The sequence below is a fragment of the Anoplopoma fimbria genome, chromosome 14, assembly GCF_027596085.1.
Source record: "Anoplopoma fimbria isolate UVic2021 breed Golden Eagle Sablefish chromosome 14, Afim_UVic_2022, whole genome shotgun sequence".
NCBI classification, from domain to species: Eukaryota; Metazoa; Chordata; class Actinopteri; order Perciformes; family Anoplopomatidae; genus Anoplopoma; species Anoplopoma fimbria.
This window is the reverse complement of record NC_072462.1, coordinates 6,902,385-6,930,244: the sequence shown is the minus strand read 5'-3', so window position 1 is coordinate 6,930,244 and position 27,860 is coordinate 6,902,385. Positions and strand designations below refer to the sequence as shown.

General features: G+C 40.8%; 1 protein-coding gene across 1 annotated transcript; it reads right to left on the bottom strand.

Moving 5' to 3' along the window:
• Positions 1-35: 35 nt before the first annotated feature.
• Positions 36-27,860, bottom strand: pcsk5a (proprotein convertase subtilisin/kexin type 5a). The gene is given in 37 exon segments (XM_054612526.1): positions 36-806; positions 2,137-2,350; positions 2,716-2,816; positions 3,892-4,109; positions 4,742-4,916; positions 5,030-5,260; positions 6,133-6,375; positions 7,341-7,555; positions 8,427-8,625; positions 8,767-8,850; positions 9,839-10,039; positions 11,434-11,576; positions 11,771-11,813; positions 11,978-12,046; positions 12,226-12,426; positions 13,225-13,361; positions 14,285-14,387; positions 14,758-14,873; positions 15,208-15,346; positions 15,492-15,595; positions 16,045-16,129; positions 16,390-16,580; positions 16,813-16,915; positions 17,110-17,235; positions 17,378-17,514; positions 18,139-18,327; positions 18,603-18,723; positions 19,102-19,205; positions 19,314-19,414; positions 22,483-22,689; positions 22,861-23,033; positions 23,138-23,226; positions 23,478-23,554; positions 23,850-23,993; positions 24,135-24,305; positions 25,521-25,625; positions 27,612-27,860. Coding segments are annotated over 37 exon segments (5,793 nt in total). The 3' UTR covers positions 36-321.

The following is a 27,860-nucleotide window of genomic DNA, read 5'->3' as shown; positions in this document are numbered from 1 at the left end:
TGTCAAAACTAGTAATTGTCCATGATAAATTTAGTTATATATATGCAAACACATTCCAGAAAAATCAAGCTTAATTAGTTAAAAAAAATCCGTAAGAATGCTAAATAGCATAGAATGTTGCCGCAGCACATTTTGTGAATGAAGAGCAGTTGTAAAATGCAGCTTATTATAAATAGCTTCTCGTGTCTCATTTGGTTTAACTCCTATTCAGTGAAGGATAAATGGGTCTGTCCCTCAGGGCAGGAGGAGATAAACAGCACAGATGAAAAGAAAGAGGAGGAATCCAGAGGAGGAATGTTTCTTTAGAGAAATTCTTGTTCTTCACCGGAACGTGTAGCTCTCATCATCGTACTCTAACTCATCCTCGTTGTCATCTCCCAGCTGTCCGTACCGGAACTTCCTGTACACGGTGCCATCCTGGCCCATGTAAACAATGTCCTCATCTTCATCATCATCGTCGTCATCATCATTGTTACCCTTACTCCCTGAGCGACGTTCAGCGATGTCAACCAACTGAGATTCTTGGAACCGACCTCCGGAAGAGCTGTAAGATGCCGACGAGGCAGAGCTGTAGCCGCCGTGTCTGCTGCCACCTCCGTATCCCCCGCCGGAGCCCAGCTTCTCGTAGCCGCGGGGAGTGATGTCTGGGGGCGCTCTCTTGGAGCGGGAGTGCCTGATGATGAAGACGACTGCCACAAGCCCCAGCACCAACAGTATGCAGGCGATGATGAAGATTGTCAGATTACCCCGGGCCTCATCCTCCTCTTCATTCCTGAACGCTAAATTGGTGCTCAAGACACACTCCCCTAGAAACCAGCAAATACAGGAAAATCTGCCATTATCTGACAAGCTACTTGAATCCAGATCGGAGAAGAAAGGAGCTGATATAAATATATATATGCTCATCTGAGTCAACTTCAGTTATTCCATGCACTCAGTGATAATCTTAATGAGCAGCAGCAGGTGGATTGCATTGCTGTTTTCCCCCTGGGTTTCACCTCTTAGTCTACATAAAGACTGCCCTATCTTAATGCTTTCTTTATGTCAGCTTAGAGGAAGGTCTACAGGCACTATAAACCGGGCTTCAGAAAAAAGTCCTGCTACCTCTTCTGCTGGTATTTTGGTTTGAATAAAGTGATCTATATTATCATAGACAGTTAACATTGACAGCTTGATTTAAACATCAAACACACTGCTCATTGTAAAATTGCAAACTACATCATTTAATGTTTTACTTTTTTTTTTAAAGTAAGAGGATAATATGTAATGTCATTAAAAAATTGTAGTATTTAAAAATGTTGTGAAAAACTTTGCATTGTATGTTGTATTGCGTGATAGAAAGTCATAGTTTTGGTATGTCGAAAAAGTCATAAAATAGTAGATGATGAAATCTAATAAAATGTCATAGTATAGTATATCATAAAAATGTCAAAAAATATAGTATTCAATTTCCTAAAAGTTGATAGTATGGTTAGTCATAAAAGTTATGAAAGTCAGAGTAGAGTACGTCGAGTTTTTAAACGTTATCGATATATAGTATATCATGGGGATGTCATATTATAGTCCCTCATAAAAAATGTCAAAGTAAAGTTGGTCAAAAAAAGTCATAGTAAAATATTTCATAAAATGTCAATGTAGAATGCAATGAAATGTCATAAATATGACATTTCATTGCATGTGTGATAAATGTGATAAAAATGGCACAGTATATTATGTCGAAAAAGTCATAGTATGTCTAAATAAGTAATAGTAAAGTATGTCAAACAAAGTCATAGTGTAGTATGTGGGGGAAAAAAAGCATAGTATAGTATCTCGAAAAAAGTCATAGTATAGCATGTTGGAAAAGTTGATATAAAGTCATAAGTATGTCGAAAAAGGAAAAAAAAAAAAGTAATAGTAAAGTATGTCGAAAAAAGTCATGGTATAGGTCGTTGAAAAAATTCCGAAAAAAGTCATAGTAATGTATGTCAAAAAAAGTGAAAAAAGTCTTAGTAAAGTGTGTCAAAAAAAGTCATAGTATAGTATGTCGTAAAAAGACGGAAAAAATTGAGTATAGTATAGTCTGTTGAAAAGAGTGAAAAGAAAATCATAGTATAGCACGTTGAAAAAATAAAGCAAGCCCGGCCTAAAGCCTACCTCGAGTCTCGGTGCAGTTACAACAGTCCTGCTGCTCTGTTATGGATGCCTCCCCCTCCTCCTCCTCCTCCTCCTCCCCATGGCGGCAACAAAGTAGACAGCGTCCTCCAGCCTCTAAGATGGCCTGAGTAGGACACATGGTGCAGTTGGCTGACCCAGGCCCGCGACACTGCATACAGGATCCGTCACAGTCTTCACAAGCGTGGCCTGAATTCTGATGAGAGGCAAGAGAAAGGGCTGCTATTGAAAATACTCCATACCCAGACTCACAGCTACAGCATGCATTTTGCATCACAACTACTGATTCTATGCCTGCAAAACTTTCTTTTCTAAAATAAATTAATATAAGTGATGCACTGCCCTCTCAGCTCAAATTAATTAATATGCATCTACCTGCCAGACACTTTCAGTCAGTTGCCTCACAGCATGAACCAGGAGATTAATACTGCTTATACCGCTGTTTGACATTTCTCCTGGTGCAGTAATAAGTCAGTCTGAATTGCATTGTATGATACCCAGGGTCAAAACATTAGAAATCATTATTTGGGTGAGGCAAGGACAGGGTAAGAGTGTGGTTACCTTCATGACAGGATACAGGCCTATGTCGCACATGGACTCACACATGCCATCTGAGAGCAGGAATCCAGGGTAGCATGAGTCACAGGACTGGGAATCTCTTCCTGCAAATGCATGACAACTTAAAGTGTAAGTCTGGGGATATTCTGTATTTATCTTATTGTCAACAAATCTCAAAAAAACATCAAAACCTCCAATCAATTGATCCTGCAATAAAGTGTTGTCTGTGTTGTCAAAGCCTGATATTTGTTCCTCTGTACAAAAGAGATTGACTTGGACAATCCAACAAACACCGTCCTGCTATTTAAAATATTAACAAGTGAACTAAATTCATGAATTTTGGTTATTTCATGAGATGTGTTGATATTAACAAAAATATAAAACATTGCCAGCCTTGCTTTTTAACTTTAGATAAGACGAATAGTTTAGCTGATCAATATATTCTCTTAAACAGGCCCTATTATGCTATTTTGCGGGTGCATATTTTTATCTCAAGTTACAGTTACAACATATTAACATGCGTTAATGCTCATAATCCGCCTTGTTTTTCTCATCCTGGCTGTCCTGCAGCACCTCTTCTCACCCTCTCTCGCTCCGTTGTAGCGCTTGCTCCTCCCTCCAGAAAGCAAAATTTGCCCTGCTTGCTCAGCTAGCCCGCTCTGTTGTGATTGGTCAACGTTTCACATTTCAAAAAACTCTTCCTCCGGAGCTTCAGCTACATCTGTCTTTTTTTCTTTGAGGGCCAAACTAGCCGAAATGAGTTTTACGTCACTTCCGTAACATTGTGACCTCATAAAGTTATGGAAGTGAAGGAGAGAATCCAATGGAGCCGTTTCAGGAGCACAGGAGCTTCTGAGGGGGAGGGTAACTCCTTTTAGGTGTGGACTTCAGGTTTTACACTCTATGGACCTTTTACATGTACAAAAATATATATAACACACTAAAGAAGAGGGGAAAAGTGGAAAAGCATAATAGGGCCACTTTAAGATGAATGTCCCTTTTGTAGCATATGCAGTACGGAATAACCTGTACTGTATGTAAAATGAATATGGCACAGCACAAGTAATCTAACACTTCCACATCTGAAGTCCACAGAGAAAACAGGAGCATTAATATCTCTACACCTACAAGTGTGTTTGTCTGCATGAAATCAAAGTACTGCTGAATGGACGCTCATACCTGAGCATGTTCTGCAGCTGCCGTGGCAGGGATCGCAGGTCCTGTGTGCAGTGTCGTGGTAGTATCCCAGAGGGCACGAGGGGAGGCAGCGGCCTTCTCTCCGCAAGTAAATAAGACCCAGAGCGCAGCTCAGGCAGCTGTCCTCCTCGCCCCCGATACACTCACCGCAACTCGGGTCACACTTCTCACACATCCTTGAGCCCGTGTTTCCATAGTGACTATCGGGCAGATGGCGAGAAAGTTATGATAGATTAGATTTTTGTTTGTCCTCAAAGGAAATTCCTTTCCGAAGCTCCTCGGTCGCATGCAGCTTTACACAACCGTAAGGACCCAGACATGAAAGAAAACCAAGACACCATGAGAGAGGAAACGCAGCCATAACAAAACACTTCAAACCATTGCTGAGGAGAGGGAGACACAGGTCCTGCATAAAAAAAAGGCATATTTTCTGTTTTTCTATATGCTGCTTTGCTCCCAAGAAGGTCTGACAGTGTGTAGGGTGGCACAGGAATAAATATCCTTTGTATCCCTTTTTGTGTTTCCTCTGGAGTATATAACCGCACCTCAATTTAACGGCACATTTATTTAACTCTCTCAATTACCGCACCCCAAATAAAATAAAGTCTAATTAGCATTTAAAAGGCCACATGAAGGGCTATTTAAATCTCAAGCGTAATTAGCTTCTATCCCCAAACTGCAGCCCTGTCCAGCTAACTGAAGACAAGCAATGGTTTAGTGTCCACAATGACATTAAGTGACTAGGCCGATCTTTTATTAATGATAACACTGTGTGACCGCACTTAGTGTGATGGATGAGCGGCCCAGCTGGACGGTGAGCAGGTTAAACTACCTGTGCTGGCAGGTCTCCACACACTCCTTGCCCTCTCGAAATAAGTGGATTTTACAGGTGAGACACTCGTGGCTGTGCTTTCCAACGCAGGACTGACACGAAGGATGGCACGGTTCACATTTCTGCCCCGACTCTTCGTAGTAGCCTGTGGGGCATTCATCCGCACAGGTGCCGTCTGTACAAACAAACACACACAATCAGAAGGCTAAATAAACAGGTCATGGATGCTTGAAGAGCTATTCAGCCGATTTCAGAGATTTCGCGAAACAAAGACAGAGGTCGACTCACTGAGCAGGAGATGTCTCTGATTGCAGCTCAGACAGTGAGTTTTGCCGGGACCTGAACACCGCTGGCAGTATTTGTGACACGGATGGCATTCCCCGTCTAGGTCTGCGTACTGGTGAGGTGAGCAATTGTTGGATGATGGCACACAACGGCCGTGGCCCTCTAGCCTCTGACCCTCTTTGCAGCTGGTGCAGGAGCCAGCGTGTGAGCAGGTAATGCAAGAAGCATCACAGTCTGGAAATACAAGAAGAAAATGTAGCAGAGTCAAAGATTTATATCACACAGTGAGGCACATGAAGGAGAATTCATATTTTTTTTCAAAAGCATCTGATATACAATATCTAATATATTTGATAATTAAACATATTACGTCAAAGATCTGAATTATTCATTTTTTTCCTGTAGTGAAACGCTTTATCTGTTTGGATTTCCTCCTCTGGGGTTCTCCGATGTGTGATCTGTGAAAACATTTTCTGTAGACTGTTTTCTCTTCAGATAAAAAATAAGCATAAAAAAAAAATCCCCCCTATGTCAATTGTGCAGTCCAGCAATGCACTTCCTTTTAAATGTCTTACTGCTGGCAGCTACTGTGAGAAGCAACTAAAGTGGGCATCGCCTACAACGTTTTCCTCGGAGAAACACACCATCCTCTGTGTTTTTGAATAACAAAACCAGAGTGCGCCTTTCTCTAGGGAACTGTCTTTGGCATCGCTGTTCTGTTTTCAAGGTTTGACAGCTGCCTGTTAACCGTCTGAAAAGCGTTGCTATTTCAGTCTGAACTAAAGTCAGGAAACACACTCCGGCATTGTGGAGAATATAATTGAGAAAAATGCATCAAGGATGCTCTACAGGACATTAAATGTTCAGAAAATAAAGTTTTTAGGAGAAATAGAGCATCTCTGACTTTGTCATTCCCAAAAGGGCATGAGTTCTGAATGTATAAATGTATAATAGAGTAAGTGAATCAATATTAACAATAAAACTAGGCTTTGACTTTAATCACAGAGGTGCATGTTGTGCTTTAGTGCACATCCATGCGACACCTCGGATCAGCTTTAACTTTAAAAACAGGCAGAAACATTTGTGCTGTATGTTTTCTGTTGTACCTTTACATTCTCCTGTAATAGCATCTCTATAAGTATGGGAGGGGCAGGCTGCCAGGCAGGCCCCGTTGTGCAGCGTGGCCCCGGGGTCCACACAGGCATCACAGTCATTGAAGTTCGGGCCGTCACACAAAGCGCAGTCAGGATGGCAACGCAAACACTCCCTTTGCTCTTTGTCCTCGAAGAACCTCTCGGGACATTCTAGGACACAGAGTCCCCCGTGAAGAAAGTGATACTCCTCACAGCCTGCGCAAAGAACAGCTTTTAGTTAATGCAAGTCACTAAAACTATACTAAGCACCCTCAAGAGTCTTAGAGAGGGAAGCAAGAGGAAGAGAAGTCCGCTCTCTGTCAGGCATGGATCTCAGTCACTCTCAAGAAGTGACAAGATTGACATGAGAAAGATGAGTCAAATGTTGTCATTCACTTGTACACAGTGGACTAATTGAAATGTCTTGCAATGTCATTTAGACACAATGCATTTAGTGGAGAACAAGACTACGAGTAACAGAAAGTTGTCGGCATGCTAACATGTTCAGGTTAGCAATGCTAATCCTGGTGATGATTAGCAGGTATAATGTTTATCAGGTTCAATATCTTAGTTTATCTTGTAAGCATGCTTACATTTGCCAATTAAAACTGAACACAAAATACATCTGAGGCTGGTGGGAATGTCACTGCTTTGGTGTTCAGTCATAATCCAAAGTAGTTAATGATGCTTCAGGGAAAGTAAAGGGATGACTTATTAGAACAATTCATCCTGTGGGCAACACGATTGTCTATGCCAACTTTATAACTATTCATCCTGTGGGCAACACGATGCCAACTTTCATGGCAACCCATCCATTAGTTGTGAGTTATTTCACTATAAAACCTAAATGTCAACAAAATGGTGGTACTAGAGGGAAAGTTAGGGATTTACTAAAGTCCTTAGGATACATTGAAATACCTCAACAACTTTTGAATTGATCGCCCTGAAATTTTGTCAATCCATTCATGGTTTCCAGACAGTTTCAATCAAAGTGGTGGACCAGCTGACTGACCAATATTACCACATCCAGTCATGTCACTGGTGTGGCTAAAAACAACAAAAATAAACTTGCTTGAACTGATAACATTATCCAAAGATGATATATAGAGAGGTAAAATCTCATCCTGGATTTAACTGAATATGCATTTGTATCTACATTTGGTTTGCATTGTCTTTCCTACCTGTGCACTGCCCAAGAGGGTTGCACTCCTGGCAGGCTGCGGGGCAGTGTTGGCACTCCCTGTCTTGCACAGTGTGCGCCGGAGGACACTCCTCCACACACTGGTGCTTGTGTAAGAGGAGAGGTTCTTCACAGCTGAGACAGTGGGTGGCGTTCTTCCCACAGGACGCACAGCCTGGCGCACAGCTACGACACACCTGGCCTGCAGGATAACCCCTGTGAGAAGCCAAACAGACATCAGTGGACACACATGCACAGACACAGGATAATACACAGGGCTTGTAATGAATGCATACTTTGGATTGTAATGCTTGTCCATAAAAGTCAAATCAGGCTTTATAATGGACAAAAAGTAAATGTATCACTAAACAGATGCAACAACTTTAAATTCCTACTTAAAACCCAAAGTATAACAATGTTGTTGTATAAAATCTCCTAATTAATTCATTTGTTTTCCTTGTAATAAGTGTCAAGTTTGACAAAATGTATTTTTATTTTCTCACAATAAAAAAAAAAAAGTCATAAATGTGCATTCTGCTTCTGGTGGCAAACAAGAGGATATTTTGCTCTGGTCTTTGCTTAAGTCTACAGATGACAAATAATAATTAATCCAGATAATCATCTAGTACTTAAGTACTGCTAAAAAAAAAAAAAGGTGCTTGGTAGCTCCAAGTAGTAAAATAAAAATAAAGCCCTCATGGCCAACAAGTTAAAATAGTCATCTCAGTGCTAATGGACGCTTCAAGGGCTTCTTCAGCAAGGACAAGATATTCCTTCAAACTCAAGGATGTCACAATTTAATGGCACATAAACATCAAATGGGGAACGTCAGAATCATGGCCAGCAAATACGTCTCCTGCCATTTTATTTTTTGGCTCTTCAGATATAGTGCCTCAAACATCTGAGCTGAAGTTCAAAAGATGTGATTTCAACATGATTTTTGCCACCAGGGTTAATTCTCTACAGTATTTCCAAAAGGAGAATAATCAATTTCCAGATAAAACTGGAGCACATTCATGTCCTAGTAAGTAAAAAAACATGTGAACACATACATATCAAATTCGTATTGATAGGATTGACCCCTGACCTGACACACTGTTGGACACAGTGTCCCGCCTGCAGGAATAACTGAGCTTTGCGAGTGTTCTGACAGCGTGTGCAGTGCTGAGCGTCCACACACTGCAAACAGCCTGGAGGGCATGCGTCACACACACCGCTCAGCCGACTGGCAAAGAAACCCCCCGGACACTTTGACACACATGTTTGCTGTGTGGTCAGAAACCACCCTGGAGGAGGAAGAAATAGAACACATCAATGCTGTGCTGCAAAATAGAGTACTGTGTTGTGGTGGAACCATGAAAATATGAAACTGCTGTTTCAGATCTGAAAGCGTATAAACATCTAATCTACGTAGGTGACTGACAGACCTTTTGCACATTTTATACACTCGTTCTTCTCTTCTCCAGAGCAGGATTCACAGGACGGGTGGCAGTTCTCACACTCTCCATCATCTGAAGGGGAAACAATAGTTATAGTACAAATAACTGTCCTGGCTAACAGATGGAGCCACCAACTCCTCTAAATTGTACTTATCAACACATTTTCACATCTTCTTTGTTCAATCCATGCTTTTTTATGTCAGAATTGTGTTCTTTGTGTTTTGTGTGACATTATTTATACAACAGCTTCTTACACCAGACATAGAAAAAGTATAACAGAATTGTAATGATGATAAGTTGTTGTTTTACTGGGGCGTGACCATTTCTTGGATGGATGTAATGACTTCCATGAGTTCAACCTTTAACTTCGAACAGAGCCAGGCTAGGTGTTTCCCCCTGCTGTCAGTCATTGTGCTAAGCTAATTGCCTGCTGGCTAGCATCATATTTAATGTACAGACATGAGAGTAATTTTAATCCTCACATCTAACTGTTAGCAAGAAAACATGTTTCCCAAAATACCTTCCTACAACAGCATTTCACTTAAACCCACTCTACACAACCTAAATCAGCTGACAGCCACAGAGAAGCCCAACTGCAACCTGACTAACTGTGCTTTTCCAAAAGGTCTGCGGAGGTTTGAGGCTTTAATTGAAGGTTTTGTAGTTGCTACGATTAAAGTTTAAGAATAACTTTAGTTCTGTGTGTTCATTTTCAACCTTTGTATTAACCTATGGACTTTTCTCAGTTACTTTCGTTCCTATAATTAAGATGCCTTGCCTCGCACTAATTACCATATGTTGTTTAAAGGTCTGTCCTACTAATTCTTGGGGGGAACGAAATGTTCAGCATATACAATCAATTATTTCAAAGTCCGTATCTGGCCGACGTTCAGTAGTTCTGCCTGTCTCGAGTACTTAAGTTGGCACAGGGTTCAGGGACGGTGGCACACAGACCAATTACCCTCCAAGATTTCTTTTCTGCCCCTGTGAAAGTGCCCAAATCCCTGATTCATTATAAGCAGACAGATGGATTAGTGGAATACATAAGTATTAGTCTTACCGCTGCGAAAGGTCTTAATGGGACAGACTTTGTGGTCGGACACACACTCTCCGTTTTCTAGCATCTTCCCTTCCTCACAAGACAGACAGTCATCGTGCTCCGGGCCGCCACATGTCACACAGTCTGAGTGACACTCCTCACAGTCATTGGTGTCTTCGTCGCCATAGAAACCATCAGGACACGCTGAAACACATCTCCCCTCTGGGAAAAAAAACAAGAGATGTTTTCTTTGTTTTTTTTAAATCAATATTGTATGTAAACCACTAGGTTGGTTACCTGTAATTTACTAAAAGTAAAGTAAATGATGTGTAAAATCTGCAAATTTTACACATCAAGGACTATTTGCAGGTCCTGTGTCAAAATCCAGTTATAATACGTTTAATACATTGGTCGATATCATGCTGACAAGCTGCATGGTCTTTAAAAGAAAGCAAGTGTGTAATCAAAACTGAAGTTAATCTGTCCCGGTCTATAGTTACTAAAGCCTAAAGATAAATATTTAAAAAATGAGTAATTATCCTGTTAAATACGATGCATTGACAGACATTAAATTATCCAACATAAAGTAGTAAAGAGAGTCGATACATTTAGCTCAACCTGCTTTAACATTTAAATGCTGCATTGATTCTAACAAAGCAATAATATAGTCAATAAGCTATTAACTGGTTAGAAAAATTACCTAAAATGCATGACCCTTGTTAACCTAAGATCCCCCCTCCACATCCCCTTGTAGCAGAGGGGTTTAAGGGCAGACAGGTTGTTTAGTTGAAAATGTTAGTCAGCCTGACTCATTGACTTTATCTGACTGAAGATTGAGCAAATTAGAATCAATGGCCCCGGCCATGGCCCTGACATATCAGTGGCCTAACTGTGCTGTGTATTGATAAATCCATGGCGCTGTCAGTGGTGCTGAAGTGGCAGAATGATTTGTAATTGCAAATTTTCCTCTGAGTCCTGCCTTTCTGTCAGTCACCTCTCAGATCTATGATATTATGTAAACCATATAGCTTGTTTGGTTCTGATACAGAAACCAATCGAGCTGGAGCGGTTAATTAGGTGAACAATGTCACCGACTGAATATACTGTAGTAAACATTAATATAAAAGTATGTAAGGGGCCTTTGTGCACATTGATCACTTTTAATCCGTCTGTATTTTTACTTCAAGTCACATTTGATGTGCTCTACTTGAGAATTTTCATTTTCTGCTGCTTAATACTTACTACACTACCTTTTAATAGGAAATATTATACATTTATCTGACAACTATAATAACTATTTATTGTAGAGATTAAGCTTTTACATAAAAAAACACTCGATTATCTTAATGCTACACAGTATTATACAATGAAAAAAAAAGTATAACAGTAAACTGCTTCTTACACAATAATGCAAAATTAAATAATAATCAAATGTATAATATATAATACAGAACACTCACATTCTAAGTGACATTTTCAATACAAGACTCTTACATGTAATAGAATATCTTATATTTCAGTGTTGATGTTTTAGTTTAAAGGATCTGAAAAACTTTCTCCACCACTGAAAATAATGCTTCACGCCTTCCTGTCTTGACCAGGTGGGGCAGTTCTACCTGATAAGAAGAGGTCCGTCTCACACCAGTAGCACTCGTGTTCATCACAGCTCACGCAGTTGTCATCACATGGAACGCAGGTCATCTCCTCGTCCACGCTGTACGTCTTAGCCGGGCAGTTTTTGTAGCAGCCATCCTGAAAACTGATAACAGAAGCTTCAGTCTATACCTGCTGTCCCCCCCTCTCACACACACACACACACACACACACACAAATCCACTCTACTCTCACAGCAAAAAAGGGCTCTTTTTATTCTAGCATATCAGTGAACTGGAAGGCAGAGCGAGTGCAGAGAGGCTAGATCACACATGGCGACAGTGAGGCACACAGCCTTACTTGTAAAAGCCCTCAGTGCAGGAAAGGCAATGCCTGGGGTTATCTGTTGAAGGCAGACAAAAGAAAAAAACTCTCCTTTTAAACAGGAATTACCCAGAGAAACCCTTTAACATGGTCGGCGACACACCGAGGAGGAAAGCTCGGTCTCCCATAGGCAGCGTTCATTGCGGAAAAAAACTTCAATATGGCTTCTGAGCAGCGACTTACACAAGACACACTTCTTGCAGCCCTCCTCACAGGCCATGCAGTCATCGTAATCTGGATCCTCCACCTCCCCTGAGAAAAAAACAGTAAAAGAATGAAAAAGAAAGATACATGAAAAAAAAAATAGGGGGTGAGACAGCAAGGGGACGGGGGACGGGGGGACGGACGATGCTTTTCAAGGTCATCTTTGACACTGTAGCACGACAGGTATAAAAAAAACAGCTCATAAATAACACTGCGACCTTGTTTACCTTCTCCACACTCCAGCTTCGCGCACACACCATCGGAGAGGTAGTAGGAGGAGTTGCACTTGAGGCAGCGAGTGGGGCTTGTGCAGAGCTGGCAGTGGTCCGAGCACGGCTCACAGCTCCTGTCCTTGGTGTGGTAGAAGGCCTCAGGACAGGCGTCCACACACAGGCCTTTATACAAGTAACGCTCCAGTCCGAACTTATCTGGAGGACAAATAGACAATCATGGTGTGAAGATGTGTGAGGTTGAACTTTCTAGTCATGATTACTTTTGGTTTTCCACAGCTCCATTTGGATTTTGGGGTCAAGTTGATAAAATAAATAGATTCTGTGAGTTTGGAGGCATAAGAATCTCTTTATTCTATTTGCTTATTCTATGCACAAAACATTGAGTTTGTCATCTATTGGGTAAATCTTGACTTTTTGTTTTTGGATTGTCCATCTTTTAAGTTTTAGTTCTTAAATCTGCTTTGAACATAGAAAAGGTTCACCTGACTCTGCAGTTCCTTTTAGCTCTATGAAACATTTTAGCATCCTTGAGCTCATTATTTTGCTTTTACAGACTTAGGGTTTTGACTTAACTCTCACCGCTCTAATTAGTCATTTTTGCTGACGCAATAGGTCTCCAAATCACATTTTTAGCACAGAAATGTGTTTAAACAAAAAACTATTTATCTCTTTATTTATATATAGAGTCCTGTTACTTATTTTAGGGAAAGTGAAACAGTCTGTTCATTTGAATGATTTAGTAAAGGGATTATATATGTATACAGATTTTCATATTTAGGAGGATCTGCTTTGTGTGCATGTCCCCATGTTATCTTACTGAGTGATTTTGAGACTATTACTAAGACTGGAGAAGGGAAAAAAGTTATTATTTCCCATAAACATTATCAACAATATGTCAAATTATAAACTGATGATTATGATAAATGAATCATTAAATTGTGTGTCACTCTCTCACACACACACGCTATCACACAGTGTGAGTTCAGTCCTCACCAGTGTCACAGCTGGTACAGTTGGCAGGCCTTGCATCCACACAGGTGGCACAGGTGTGGTCACACAGGTGACACTGGCCACCTGACTGGTACTTGCCCTTTGAACACTCCAACACACAGCGGCCAACATCTAGAGCCCTGCAGCGGACAACAACACACACAAATCAACAAATATGAATTATGTCTATGCAAACAAGATAAACTCATTCACACCCCAGCATGTAACATATGGCAGAGTTACACAGATGAAAATGAGTTGTGTTGACACAGGGAGGGGAGGGAGGGGATGGTTGGATAAACTGGGAGGCAATGAGGGATTTTTGAGACTGATACTGATTATTTGAAAATAAGATTTCTGATAATTGATGTGCTGGTGAGCAATTTATCAACAACATTAACGTATTCCTGAATTAATTAACATTGAATTATCGAATTATTGTCTTTTGTCATTGTTAATTGGTTCATTAACCTTCTGAAAAAATCCATTAAAAAGCATCAGACCACTGATAAGACATGTTAAGACTTATTCATATTCAATACAATAACAAATAAATAAATTACACAATAAATAGTTTAGTCTATGAAAATGTGACCATCTCATTTGGAAGAGCCCAAGGGCCTTTGTTTGAGGTAAGGTCCAAAACCTAAAGATGTTCAGTTAACAGTGATTAGAACAACAGAAAATCTTTTATTTCTTAAGAAGCCGGAACCAGTCTGTTTGACATTTGTCTTTTACTAATTTTGCTTGAAAAATTACTAAAAAAAAAACAATTTTCTTAATAAATCAACTTGTCAATTAAGTGACTAGTCGTTTTAGCTCTGCTTCATTTTCTTGGACATTTTCTTGACTTTGGCATAATGACATACCGAATTAATTTTCATTGCTAAAAAATTGGCAGCATCTTGCTGGCTTTGAATTTTAGAATATCAATACATCTGTGAAATATTGTTATTTGTTACTCTATATCATGGTGAAGCAACATTTTACTCCTCTGAGAAACAGCAGGATGAATTAATTTCCTCTCTGACCCTGTATCTAAAAAAAATAAAGAACAACTCACCGTGAAAAACCACAGCTGATGCAGTCTTCTCTTTGCGGCCCTGTGCACTTCAGACACGTTGCATCACATGCGTTGCACTTTCCGTGAGTGTCCTGGTACTCTCCTGATGGACATGAAGCAAGAGAACGATGATGACTCAGAAATTAATAATCATCTGGGGCGTAGATATCAAAGGATGCAAGCCACATATACAGAACTCCAAACAGCTCACATTACGTATTTTTACAAATAAACATGACTGACCAATGGTTGACTCAGAGTGAAGAGTAATGATAACAGATGTCTTGTTGTAAATATTTTCATATAGATATAGATAGAAAATGTCCATCAAACATTAGCAGCTATTTTCAGGTAAAAGGAAATGATTGTTTTTTGTGAAGTTAAAGAAGTAAAAACTAAATGTGTTACGGTTGCTTTAATAATCTGGCAGCAGGGAGCCAACACGTGTTGGAGGAGGAAGATGGTTGACTGACCGTCTGTGCACACAGTGTTAACCACACACGCTCCCTCCTGCAGGCTGTGACCGCTGGAACAGCTGCTGCAGTTCCCCTGGCTCGGCCCCACACAGGTGAGACAGCTGGCGTCACACCTGACGAGGAGAGCACCGAGACTGAACACATGTGCAAACAAACATACATACTGACCACAAAAAACACACACACACAGAAAAACAAACTACATCCATACAGGCACACAACTAAAAATGAGCACCACACACACACACACACACACACACACACACACACACACACACACACACACACACACACACACACACACACACACACACACACACACACACACACACACACACACACACACACACACACAGAACACACAACCAGAAGCCAACCAGCAGAATAAGGCCTGCCATCAGCAGATAAACAAACCACCCACACCTGAACACACACCAGTGAGCTCACCTCCTACATATCCTGTGCCCATCAGTAATCTCTGGGTTTGGCTCCGTGGCATAGAAGCCAGCACTGCAGGAGGACACACACTTCCACTCTTCCATCAAGAAGCTCTCTGCACAACCGTTGCATGCTGCAACACCTGGACCTAAGTTCACCCGACGCAGAAACAATGTGTTTTTAAAATGGATAAAAGACACAGAAGAGTACTGCAAACAATCCCCTTGCCATGTATTTTAATGACATTTAAAGAGGTTTTCATACAGTTCATGACCCTTGACCTGTGCTCTCACCTGCACAGGTAGCGCAGGCCTTATGACAGGGCTTGCATGTGCCTTCCTGCTTGTCGTGGTAGAACCCCGCCGTGCAGCTCCGCTGGCATCGATTCCCCTGCAGACTGTAGAGGCCGGAGAGAGCATGTGGCACCGTGACACACACAACCAATCATGTGACACCATGGAGATGACTCATTGCCTAGACTGTAGACTCAGTTTTTCCAACCCACAGCACACCACCACACGTACTTGATGAACTGAGTCATTGAACACAATATTCCGGAAACTTCAAACTCAACAATATGGTGGATTTGAAAGGGATGTTTTGTTTTCTTGTGATAATACTGAAAATGGTAATCAAAATATATTTTTCTTTTCGAGCTGTGCTTCGAAAGAGGAAGGAAAACACGTTCTATTGAATATAAAGTTAAAAACATTGTAGCTTTTCCTAATTGTTAGGATGCTGCAGAGTGTTTGTGCACAGGGAGAATCAGTATTCTCAGCAGCTGGAAGAGTAGGAGCAATGTTTACCGAGCAGTTAATTCAACCATCATCGGAGAATTTGTCTCACCTTGTGTCTGGTTTGCATTCTGTGCAGATGCTGTAGGAGGTGCACTTCAAGCAGTTTTCATTGCACTTTCTGCACATATTTGCATCTGTGGGGAAATCAAACAATACACATGGAATACACATCACAGCGATTAATCAATCTTACTCACACACCCCTCAACTGCAGTTACATCAACTGACTATTCATTAGCAGGCTCATATGCAGCTGTTTCCAAACAGCTCTTTTGTAAGCCATGGATCCTTAAAAGGTCCACTGGAGGATATTCCTTCTGTATTGTTAGGATTAACTAGAAAGCATGTGACAAAACACAATTCACGAAAGCAGGTTTAAGGCCAGAAATCCAACCGTGGTCCAGGTAGTAGTTATCCCCACAAGCGGCTGTGCAGGTGTTGGACCCCTCAGTTAGATAATGACCAGGTTGACAGGAAGTGCACTGGTCACTGCGACTCCCAGTGCAGCTCTCGCAGGAGGAGAAACACCTCTTACAACGCCGGCGGTCGCCCCAGAATCCCCTTGGACACTGTGATACACACATCCTATTGGACAGACACGGGCAAAAGAAAATACCAGGCTGGATGTATTTTCATGATCATTATGTCTCTGTTAAGATGTTTAATCAACATACAAACACATGGACTAAACAACAGCTGATTATTTAAAATGCACAATATGTGTGAGTCATATGTTCTGCAGCAATAGTGTCATTGAATACTGTATACTGCATTCTGGATCCACAAACTGTTCTCTACGCTGTGTAATCATGCCAACCTTGTGCCGTTCTTGAACTTGAGAAAAAAGTGTAAACACGTGACACACTGCTGCGGGCCGGGCCCCTCACAACCATCGTCACTGCATTCTGGGTCGCAGGGTCCTGGAAGGGCAAATACTCACAGAGTCACTGAAGCATCATGGCCACAACAGAGAAGTTATTCTCTTAGATACTCATATACCTTAGATCCATATTTATATGAAAAAACTACCTGAACTAACAAAAAACAAGCTCCCTTTTGAGATGTCTGAGCTTAAACAAGGGGCAGCTTAATAAAAGCCCAGTTCATGACTTACCAGTGTATTCTTCAGTGATATCACTGTCCATCGGCATCTCGGCAGATCGGACTCGCCGCTCGCGCTGCCTTGGATGCGGTTGCCCTGCAGTGCCATAAATCAGCAGGGACCACTCCTTTAGCATCCCTGTGAAACAACAGAGAAACAGCAAGAGAGCAAGATAAAGGTGCTGTTCCCAGGGGGCCTGCACCGTATTTTAGCTGCTGTTCTAGTTGAACTTCAATGTACATTTCATAATACTGTGATGTTACAAAGAGGAAGAGCAGACCTAGTTCAGCGTTGTCTCTCTGCGGAGAGGAAGTATCCTGGATTTTCAAAGTCCATTCCCCTGCTGCCTGCTCCCCCCAGCTGTGAGTTGTCATGAATTCCCAGTTCTGAAATCCCCCGGGGGAGTCGTCAAGAGGCCTAAACCAAAACATTAAATAATCATAATAGTACTACCACTACTGCTACGACTGCTGCTAATTCTACTACTAAGAGCTACAATTTGGCCTGCTGCTGCTAATTCTACTACTACTACTACTACTACTGGCTCTTCTACTACAACCATTGTAGTAACATCATATACAAGTATTGATTTGTGGAGCTTAAAAAAGAGACCTTGAGAAAACGTACATATTTACTTTTCCCCCTATGTGCTTTAAATCACCAAGTAAATCAACACCTGAGTCTGTCTTTCTGCTATATGCTGTATTTTGACATTGCAGTTTACCAAAAGTAGGAAACTGCATGTAGTTGAAAATATTCCAGAAAATCATAATGCCAGAAACTTGCTCAGGTACCAGCTCCTTGAAACACCATATCAGCACGACTCCTGCAAATTTTCCAGTCGTGTTCGCCAAAATCCAAATTACCCCCCTCCCTCCAATAGAACAAGGTGCCAGATTGAAGAATTTAGCACTGTGGAGAGTAATGTTCTGCTTTAAGACAAAAATCTTGCACATAGACACCATGTTGGGAAGCTTTAGGGGGATGGGGTGGTAACATTTTCAGCACTTTCGGTCTGTGATTGAGCATTGCACTAGTTACCTGTTAGCTAGCAGCTGCGACACAGTGCCCGAGGGTGACCTGAGAGTAATGGAAAGGTCGCCGCGACGACTGTGAGTGATGGTAACACGGACGACGACATGCTCCACATAAACAACGTGCTGCAGGGGCTTGCCGGAGCAGCCTGTGCTCTCAAACACAGACATCAGCGCCGGGCCGGGATGAATAGTTCTGTCATGAGACGGCGACAGGAAGAAGAATAAAGACACAGGGTGAGTGGCAGAGATAAGAGAGGAGGCAGAAAACGAGCCACACAAGAGACGGTTACAAGGAAAGGAGCAGGAAAAGGAAATTAAAAAAAAAAAAATCAAAGTGTGCGAGAATCAATGTGAAAGAAATCCATGTGTGAAGTGAGACAGAAATAGATAAAGTGTGATGAAAGGGGAGGGATCAAGGGAAGCCCTGACTCAAAGCGGAGATGCGGTGCGGAGCAGTTGGTGCGATACCTGCTCAGCTGGATGGGAGCCTCCTCCACACACTCGTGCTGTGTGGGGACTTGTTTCCAATGCTCGGCCTCCTTCACCATGCTCTCAGCATCCAGCAGGCCAAAGCCATACAGGTGGCTCACTGACACACACACACACACACACACACACACACACAAATATACCACATTAGCTGGGGCATAAAAGGCGCTGTAGCTTATAAAAAACATCTCACACTCCTGGGACTTTGTAGGCGTTTATTACTGTTCTGCTCACAGTATCTCATTAGTTTGAATGCTCGCTGCTTGATAGTTTCCCAAAAAAGAGCTCGGAGAACATTTACCAGAATATGCTTATCATGCTGAACTTATCTTTGCTCATCTACTTTATTATAAGTTTTGAGGAGATTGAAATGAGAACATTTAATTATTTATTTTCTCCAAACTGCTTGCAGATACTGCAATAAAAAAGAAAAAAAGTGTGTCAAATTAGAAGTTTAGCAGAAGTCCAGTGGGAATACCTTTGTATCCAGCTCCATTAACGCTCCAGTCAGGAGCAGGAAGATGATGAGATTTTGCTGTCAGGACAATAATGTGCTGCACATCCCTCCAGGTGAGTAAAGGGCTGAGAAAAGGTCAAATGGAGAAAACACATCTCATCATCCGATCAAACCAATTAATGGTGCCTGCATGTATGGGTTTTTGTGTGTGTGTGTGTGGGAGAGCTGCTTACTTGGCTTCCAAAGTCAGAGCGATGATGCCTGCAGCCATGGAGGAGGAGAGCGAAGTGTCTGATTTAGCCCGGCTGCAGCTCTGCTGTGGACCCAACGTTACCTGTCGAGGACACCAGATCTTTTTAGCTTTCCATTATTTAACAGTATTCACCTGCCATTCCACAGAACTGTGCTTTTTCTTCTTTGCTCCATAGCCTTAATGGAGTACACTTACATTTGGGTTGAGTGTTAGGATATATACCATTAGATGATATACATTTGACAACCATTGGGCTGTATAGAATGTCTTTTTTTTCATATTTAATGATGGTAAATGGTAAATGGAATGTACTTGTATTGTGCTTTTGCAATCTTCCGAGAAGTCAAAGCGCTTTAACACTACATGTCATCATTCCCACATTCACACCCATTCGTACACTGATGGCAGGGCTACCATGCAAGGTGCCGCCTGCCCATCAGGACTATCTATTCATATATGATCATATTATTATCATTTTATGGTCATCAACCAAATAAAATGGGCTTGAAAATTATTATTCATTATATAAATGTAATTGTGCTGTTAGATTGCTGCTTGACTAACATCTAACCAAAAACACATGAAAAAAACACACTGACTTTAAGGCGAGGGAGCCGAAGAGCAAAATGCTAACAAATTTTTCGGGTTTTAGGATTCATTCCTGCAACACTCGATTTGTTTCAGGCCTAGTTTAGCATCCAATATCTGCCTGTACCTTGTACATGCATTTATTAGATAATTATGGCAAATCAATGGCAATACTGAATTAACAGGGTTTTTTTTACATCAATGTCATGAAGTACTTTCTATCTTTTGTCGGATGTCAGTTATTTTATTCATTAATAGTTTTGCAAAAAAATGTCATGTCATCGTACTTTATGTATATTGAAAGTGCAATAATTAGTTCTGTTTACCACGGTCCATATTGCTCTCTCTTACTTAAATGTGTGTAAAGAGAATCAGCTGGATGCTTGCACAATCTTAATTAATTAATTAATTAATGCCTAATCTTAATTTTCCTGTTTTTTTAAATTTTTTATTCCTACTCTCATGACGATACTATCAGGCAGATTAACATTAAACAGCAAACTGACACTTGTTTCAAGCTGGTTTAAGTCTCGGTTACATGCGAGATCAAATCATAGACACAAAAACAACACTTGTTTATTAAACTACCCGACAAAACATAAACTAGGCAAATGAGGTTTGGAAGTGCTGTCAGAAATTGCAGAGTATTGCCTGAAAAGCGTGTTTTTGTTGTTGGCATGTTGTCAGGTGGGCTAACAAATACATCCTGCAGAAGGAAAACCCAACAGTAAGACCAAAGCCAGAGGAGGAGCTCTGTGTTCGCCCAGTTTCCTCTAATGAGCCAACCAGTTGTTTACCCATGAACCCTGCAAATTACATGAAGAGAGAGAGAATCCGCCATCGTCTGCCCTCTCACTCCAATTTTTTTAATAACAGACAACATTTGAATTGTTTTTTACTTGACAAATACATGATTAATATCAAAACACTGTCTACTAAAATAAATATGTGGAGTCAATGTGCAGTTGCTCCTTTTTTATTGATGTGTTTTCCAAAGGCCTTGCTCCTAAAGTACACATAAATACATATTGTATAAATACGTTATTTCTTCCCTGGTGGGTTCCCAAGCAACACACAAAGATCACTGCCAATCAATAAAAAAAAATTAAAAAAAGTAGAAGTAGGCAATTATTAAATCCACAGGAGGATTTCTCTTCCAACTTTAAGAAGCCTGTCATGTGGCCATATTGTCTCTATTGCCTCCGTCTTTGGCTTTCGGGATGTTTACAAAGCTTCTGTATAATTAGACACGCTGCAACTGCTTTACAATGCAGCTCCTCTTAAGGTTTCTAGTGTAAATGAATAATAGGCTTCAAAATACTCTGCTTCTTTTTAAATGAATAGGGAAATGCTACTGGGCACATTTATTATAATTAATATTCTTATTCTTATTATATTATAGATTTTAGACACTAATATTCTCTTTTTGTGTCTTGCAGATTTTAAACTTATTGTTCTATCAGAAAAAAAGTTGATAGAGGGAATGTCCAAGGCCTATTTGCTTGATTGACAGGTGTCTTAGACAATCACACTCAACTGCAGGAGTTGTTGCTTGCTGGACCAAAACTGGCTTTGTACATCATTAAGAAGCTGGATTGTTTGTCCGACCAATTTGTTACAAATTGAATCAACAAAAATGAAGTGATTTTTAGATTTGTTGTCTTTGTAAATATACCAGAAATGCTCCTCCAGACTCCAAGCCTCTGGGAGGTTGGCTGCTAGGCCCTCAGGGTTTTGGAAGCAACAAGATGAATATCATAACACAACACATAACATCATTTATTCCATCCCCTGTGTTTAGCTCTGCAGAAAAAGAAAAGGGAGTTGAACCGGTGTGAGCCAGTCATGGTTCCAGTTGTTTTTGGATGGACAGACTCGACGCACAATTCCTTTATGTTTCATTCTCATTTTTCAAGTAAATCTCACCTCTGACCCTCATCAATGGAGTTACAGGCGTGATGTCAGTAATGTACCTTGATGTACGATGTAACAATTATAGCGAAAACAAGAATGCCCTTGAGGGAAAAGTTCCATTTAAACCCAAGTTAATACATTATTCATGTATTGTCGTTTGCATTTTGTGCTGGTCTGTTGACAGTTTCACATTTTTGCATGTTTACAGGTTTGCTGTGCAGACTAAAATACTTCCAGGATGCGTATGACATAAAGGTATTGAACCTTTAAAATCCTTAAAAAAAATGGTTCTCTCAAGGTTCTTGAACGTTATGCTGTTGCATTTAAAACATAAAAATAAACATATTGACATCTAGTGAAATCTAGTTAAGTAGATCATTTATATTTGGGGTGATGGTCTCAAGTGAGAAAAATGCTTTTTTTTTATGTATCTATCAAATGGATTGATTACAGTAAAGAAGCAATATGCAGAGTGTGCTTAGAACTGATGACAGAAGGACACAGGGTTATTTTGTGGATCATAAACACCTTGATTTAAATTAAATCGAACACCAGAACACAACCGTGCCTCCATTACCCATATAGACCCATCTCAGCACAACACTGCCCTTTTGGTACTTAACAAGTTACTCACAGCCTCTACTCACCATTTCCTCCGTCTCCCCTCCGGTGTGAGCTGTCGCAAGTGTGGAGGAGCACTGCTCCAGGTAGTCTGGCTGGCTTCCACGCCGAGTGCTGCTGCTGATGGAGATGGTGTAGATACTGCTGCTGTAGCCATCACAGGAGCAGTGGCCGCCTCTTCGCCCTCCGTACCCGGACGCCCAGACAAAAACAGAGCCCCTCCCGAGCCGGCCCTGAGATTAATTGGGGAAGCAGACGGAGGGTGGTTCATTTATTGATGATATTTACACAGATACAAAAGATACCCTTGAAGTAAATATACTGCCTCGGGTAGGACACAAAAATAAGCAAACACAAGCACCCAAAGAGCCTTTTTGCATAAACAAACTCTGCCATTCTCTCACTGTTTTGATGCCATTTTGTAAAGCGAGACGAGTAAGAGGCCCGGGTCCCCCCAAAGTGGCCCCATCATCTTCTGGCCCCCAGCTAGCTACGTATATATCAATATACTGTGGTCTGAAGCTCAGTGATTGGGCCTCCACGATGTCTGTCACATCGCCATCCAGCATACGGATGCCTACAGGTAGAGAAAAAGTTTGAATGCATTATATATATATACACAACACTTTAACCTCCAAAAGTCCTTCACTGTTGCAGTTTCATGCCGTCACTTGGACTCACCACCTATCCGTGCGTTGAAAGAGACTCCAACCGTGCAGTGAGGGTTATTTGCAGCCGCAGCAACCATCCCTGCACACTGTGTCCCATGGCTTCAGAGAAAGGAGGAGAACATCAGAACATGAGGTTAGATGCATATGCATGAGGAGAAGATGGGCTATTTCCGTTACATCAAACCAGTGAGAAGACAGAATGGAGAGTGGGGGATTTGCATATCCATATGTGCATGTAATTACTGAAACGTGGAAAGAAAAGCGTGCATTGATTAAACTTGGAATTGTGACGAGGAAAAGGAAACTGCAAACCAATTGAAAAAAGATATCTAGGAATGAGCGGTACTCACTAGTTGGAAGCATTGTTGGAATAATTCGGAGACGGATCTTCGTCTTGTCCGTTCGCATCATAACTGGCCAGAGGATCCTGAATCAGATGGATAGTAAGTAGCAGCACATTATGAGACGCCAGCGGCTATCTGTCTCTGTTTCGTCAGACGAATCACAAAGAGCATTATTCACCAGTCCACTCCGCAGTTAAGTGGATCAGACATTTAATGTCCATTCCAATACTGTTGGCCGGCCTTTCTGAACCTTTGGCCCAAAAAGCTCTGCCTGCAAAATCTGTCTCAGCTCCGCGCTCTTACACTAAGAGCTCTGCCAAATAGCTTATGATTAATGTCCCCCTTCCCGAGAACACTGTCCCATCCCAGGGCACTTACATAATTTGGCTTCAGATCCGGATGCTCTCTCTCAATGCCATCATCTAGGACGGACACCACCACACCCTTCCCGGTGTACCCTCTCCTCCAGGCCGCGGCAATGTTCATACAAGACAGGCTGCCTTTAGAGTCATCACTGCAGTGCTGTGGAGCAAATAGTGAGACATTCCATTTAGCCCCTGGGAGTAAAGAATAAATCAGGGTCTATTCTAGGCTCTGTCTGTCTGGGTTTAGATGTCTGTGTTTCAGACTTTAGCATAGTAAAGGAAAAAATATCTGACTCACAATGTACCACAGGCTGTTCCAAATTGAATTGTTATAGGGCAGCGTCTGGGTGCCTTTAAACTGAGGATGAGCAGTGGGAAGGTGTTTGGTCCTGTCAGTGGAGGAGATGTGACTGGCTCCGGAGTTCCTTTTTACTCTTCTCTGGACCACTTGCTGTTGGAGCCATTCCACCTTAAAAAGGAACACACAGGGTACTGGTACATATATAGACATGTAAAGCTGCATGGCTCAGTCTAAGTTGGACCACTTTGGTTCAGACCAAAATATGTAAGCAACTATTAGGTGGATTGCCACAAATCTGGTCCACACCCTCAGGATGAATTGCAATAACTTTGGTAATCCTTTAACTTTTTATCTTGCAGCATCATCAGCCACTTTTTATTTTGTCCAATACTTTGCTTGACCAAATATCTGCACAATTTACACAGTTTTCATCAGTCTCAACTGTACTTTGTATTTAGCATTAATTAGCATATGTTAGATTGCATGTATGCTTAACAAATATGCTCAACATGGTAAGCATTATACCTGTTAAATATCAGCAGCTGCTGCATTAGCTCTAAGAGACATTCTAGCATTGATATTGATCTGACCGGCAGCCTCTGGCTTACAACATGTTGTTTCTTTTGTAAATTATGGTTCCATTTAAAATAGACCATAAAGCAGGGTATACCTTAGGGCGTGGCTGCCTTGTGATTGAGAGGTCGCTACCAAACAAAGAAACAAGTAGGTGATGGCCAAATACAAAGATCACAACAGTTCAAATGACTCAAAATGATTCAAATCTGAAGTCCATAAACCAATGGGTGACGTCGCGGTGACCACTTCCACTTCTTATACAGTCTTATGACTTCAGTGTTATGTTGTTTTAATACAACTCTGTTTTGCTGCTTAGTAATAAGTAATAAGTAAATAAAAGGGTTAAGCCAAGGTCAATTGAACTGGAAAACTATGCAATGTTTATCAATAGCAATAGATAGGTCAAAGTTTATCCAGGAAGTCCATAAAGTGTAATGGGTGTTTAAAACAGGCAGTTTTGGTAATATTTCTGCAATTTTCTTTTGTAAATGGTCTGACTTCTTTTCTGGAGATGTCACCATTTTCTCAGATCCCAGCAATTATCTTAGTGTGTACAGTTGTTATTTTTACTTGTAGAAACAATGGCAAAAGCTACAAAAAATAAGATCCAACTTAGAATAAACCACACCTTAAATGCAACGTGAGATACTGACCCTTTAATCTTGAGCTTTTGTGGTTGTGTGAGGGGATGAGTGTGTAGACGGGGCCAGTACATGAACATGCATGCGCCTATGTGTTAGGAGGGAGGCAGGGGACACGCTGCTGATTAATAATCCAGCAGAGTCTCCTCATATCCCATTACTATACCTTGGTCTCCTTGGCGACGCTAACAGCCACCTCTTTATTGGACACAGTGGACCTCTTCGCCGTCTCGTGGTGGCGAAAACTGTAATAACTCTTCAGGTCTCCAATCTAATGAAACAAACATCAAATCCTTTAAATTAATTTGTTTTCAGGTGAAGGCGTGTAGTTCGTCCTGTGATGTCACTGTAATAAACAGCTGTTAAATTATGAAACTGCCTTTGGTGTGTTTCATTAAGGACGCTACCTTACACCTGTGATAGTTTTTCAGGGAACGGAAACCTGAGCCACAAGACTCCAGCCACACTGCTGCTCATGTGTGTGTGTTTGTGTGTGTCCGTAATGCCATGACGTAAACAGATTTTTGTCATATATAAGAAAGGGAGCTGTAGCTAATTAATGTTTAATATAAAAAGGTGTCATAGGTTGCTTATTTTCTTTGAGTGACGGAAACAAATTATGATCCTAATTTATTCCCTAATGGTTCTGTTGTGAAATTAGCTTTTGACTTCTGACCTCAGCAATATAAAAGGTATGTATCAGAGGGTCTCATGTCACCCGTAGTGAAACATGGACCCAAAACCTGAAACTTTCATTACAGCACCTCTCTCCAGGGAGGACATGTGTAGAATTGTATGGGCCTGGCCTCTATATCTCGCCCTGTTTTATTTATTTGCTTTATTATTTATTGATTTAGTTTTTGTTTGGTCATTCTGTGGGTGTAGGGTCATTTCTGGTCTGATTGATAATGTTTTTTTCTTTTGAATAAATGAGTTTGCTACCTTGATTGGAATGGAAATAAAGTGCTGGATCTTGGTTCTTTGAGGTTTAACCATTTGGATAATTAATATTTCTGTTTATGGTCAGGGGGGTTAGAATAATAATAATATATATATTTTTTTTACCAGCTTGGTAACCTTCTCACACCGATGAACATCCCAGCAGGCCTGCAATGTAGATGAGCAGCTGCTGATTTCTGGTGTAAAAAGTTCTCCAGGAATTCTCCAAAGTCAGAACTTTTGTTGTCAATATTTACTTTACTTAGCTTAGAGGCAGTTTAGCAATATCTCTACCAGTTAGGCTTATTACCTTCTTAATCATTCCGAGACATAATCATCCACAACAGCTCCAAAAATGACTTTTCACTGTCATAGATGATCATGATTTTCTTAAATCTTGTCCAAAAATTAATTAAAAATTACTTTAGCTTCTGGCAAGCAGATGGCAGGCAGTGAATTGCTTTACAAAATTCCAATAAATCTATAGAAAATAATTTGTCCCTGTTGCCATATAATATCTTAATTAGTAAGGACAGACGCTTTTTGAAGCCAGCTTGCCACCTCAGCACACAGCATTTCATATATTTCTATTTAATAAAAAAAGCATACTCAAATCTGTGCAAAATCTTCTTCCAAGGCAAGAATAGGTAGCCATATATTTTTTTTTACCTTAATTCATTCCTCATCATGGAGTACATGGTGCTCCTTTTAATATAGCTTATATTGTGCACTGTATTTTTATGCAACTGTGTTTTATTGTGTCTTGTTTAGATGACATATGATATATTTTAATGTACCCTTATTAATTGAAGAATAGAAGACAAATTATGTCTTTTGTACACAAATAGTAGACAAAAAGCATTCTATTCTATTCTTCTATTGTATTTTATCTCAAATATAATACAATTTATGTTACTATACCAGTTGTTTTATATGAAATTACACAAGTAAAAGTCTGGTTATTAGATGGGCCACTACTAGTAACTGTTTGATTTCTCAGATCTGAGACATTATTTTGCAATGTCAACCATCATACTGTAGGATATACTGGATTTTGTCTAAATTTGTTTTTGTGATTAGTTTTGCTGCAGCTCAACGTCCTTCAATGGGATGAGGCCTGAAGCTTGTTGACTGGCCTTCACTCTGAGCTCCCCTATAATAACCATGAACAGTGACTCACTGAAAGAGGAATTGCAAACTTCAAAATAAGATTTAAAAAAAAAAAAAATACAAATACAAAGACAACAATTTAGATCAAGGCTGCAAATGTTCGGTGTGTCCTTGTCTAGTGCCTCTTAGCATGTTAGATGACACTTACCTGTCCCATATTAGTAAATCCATACTTCACTGCTATCCTGTTGACAGTCTTGCGGTCCCCTCTTATTCTTATCGCCCAGTCGTTGGTGTAAATCGTTGCACCACAGAACTGGAGAAGAATTCCCATCCACAGAGCCAAAACACGCACCATTGCTGCAGGCACACCGAGGCTTCCTCTAATTACACGGAGCTCACAGGTGTTTCATGCGTCGTACCTGCACACTGAACTCCTACTGAAAGTGTGTCTCAT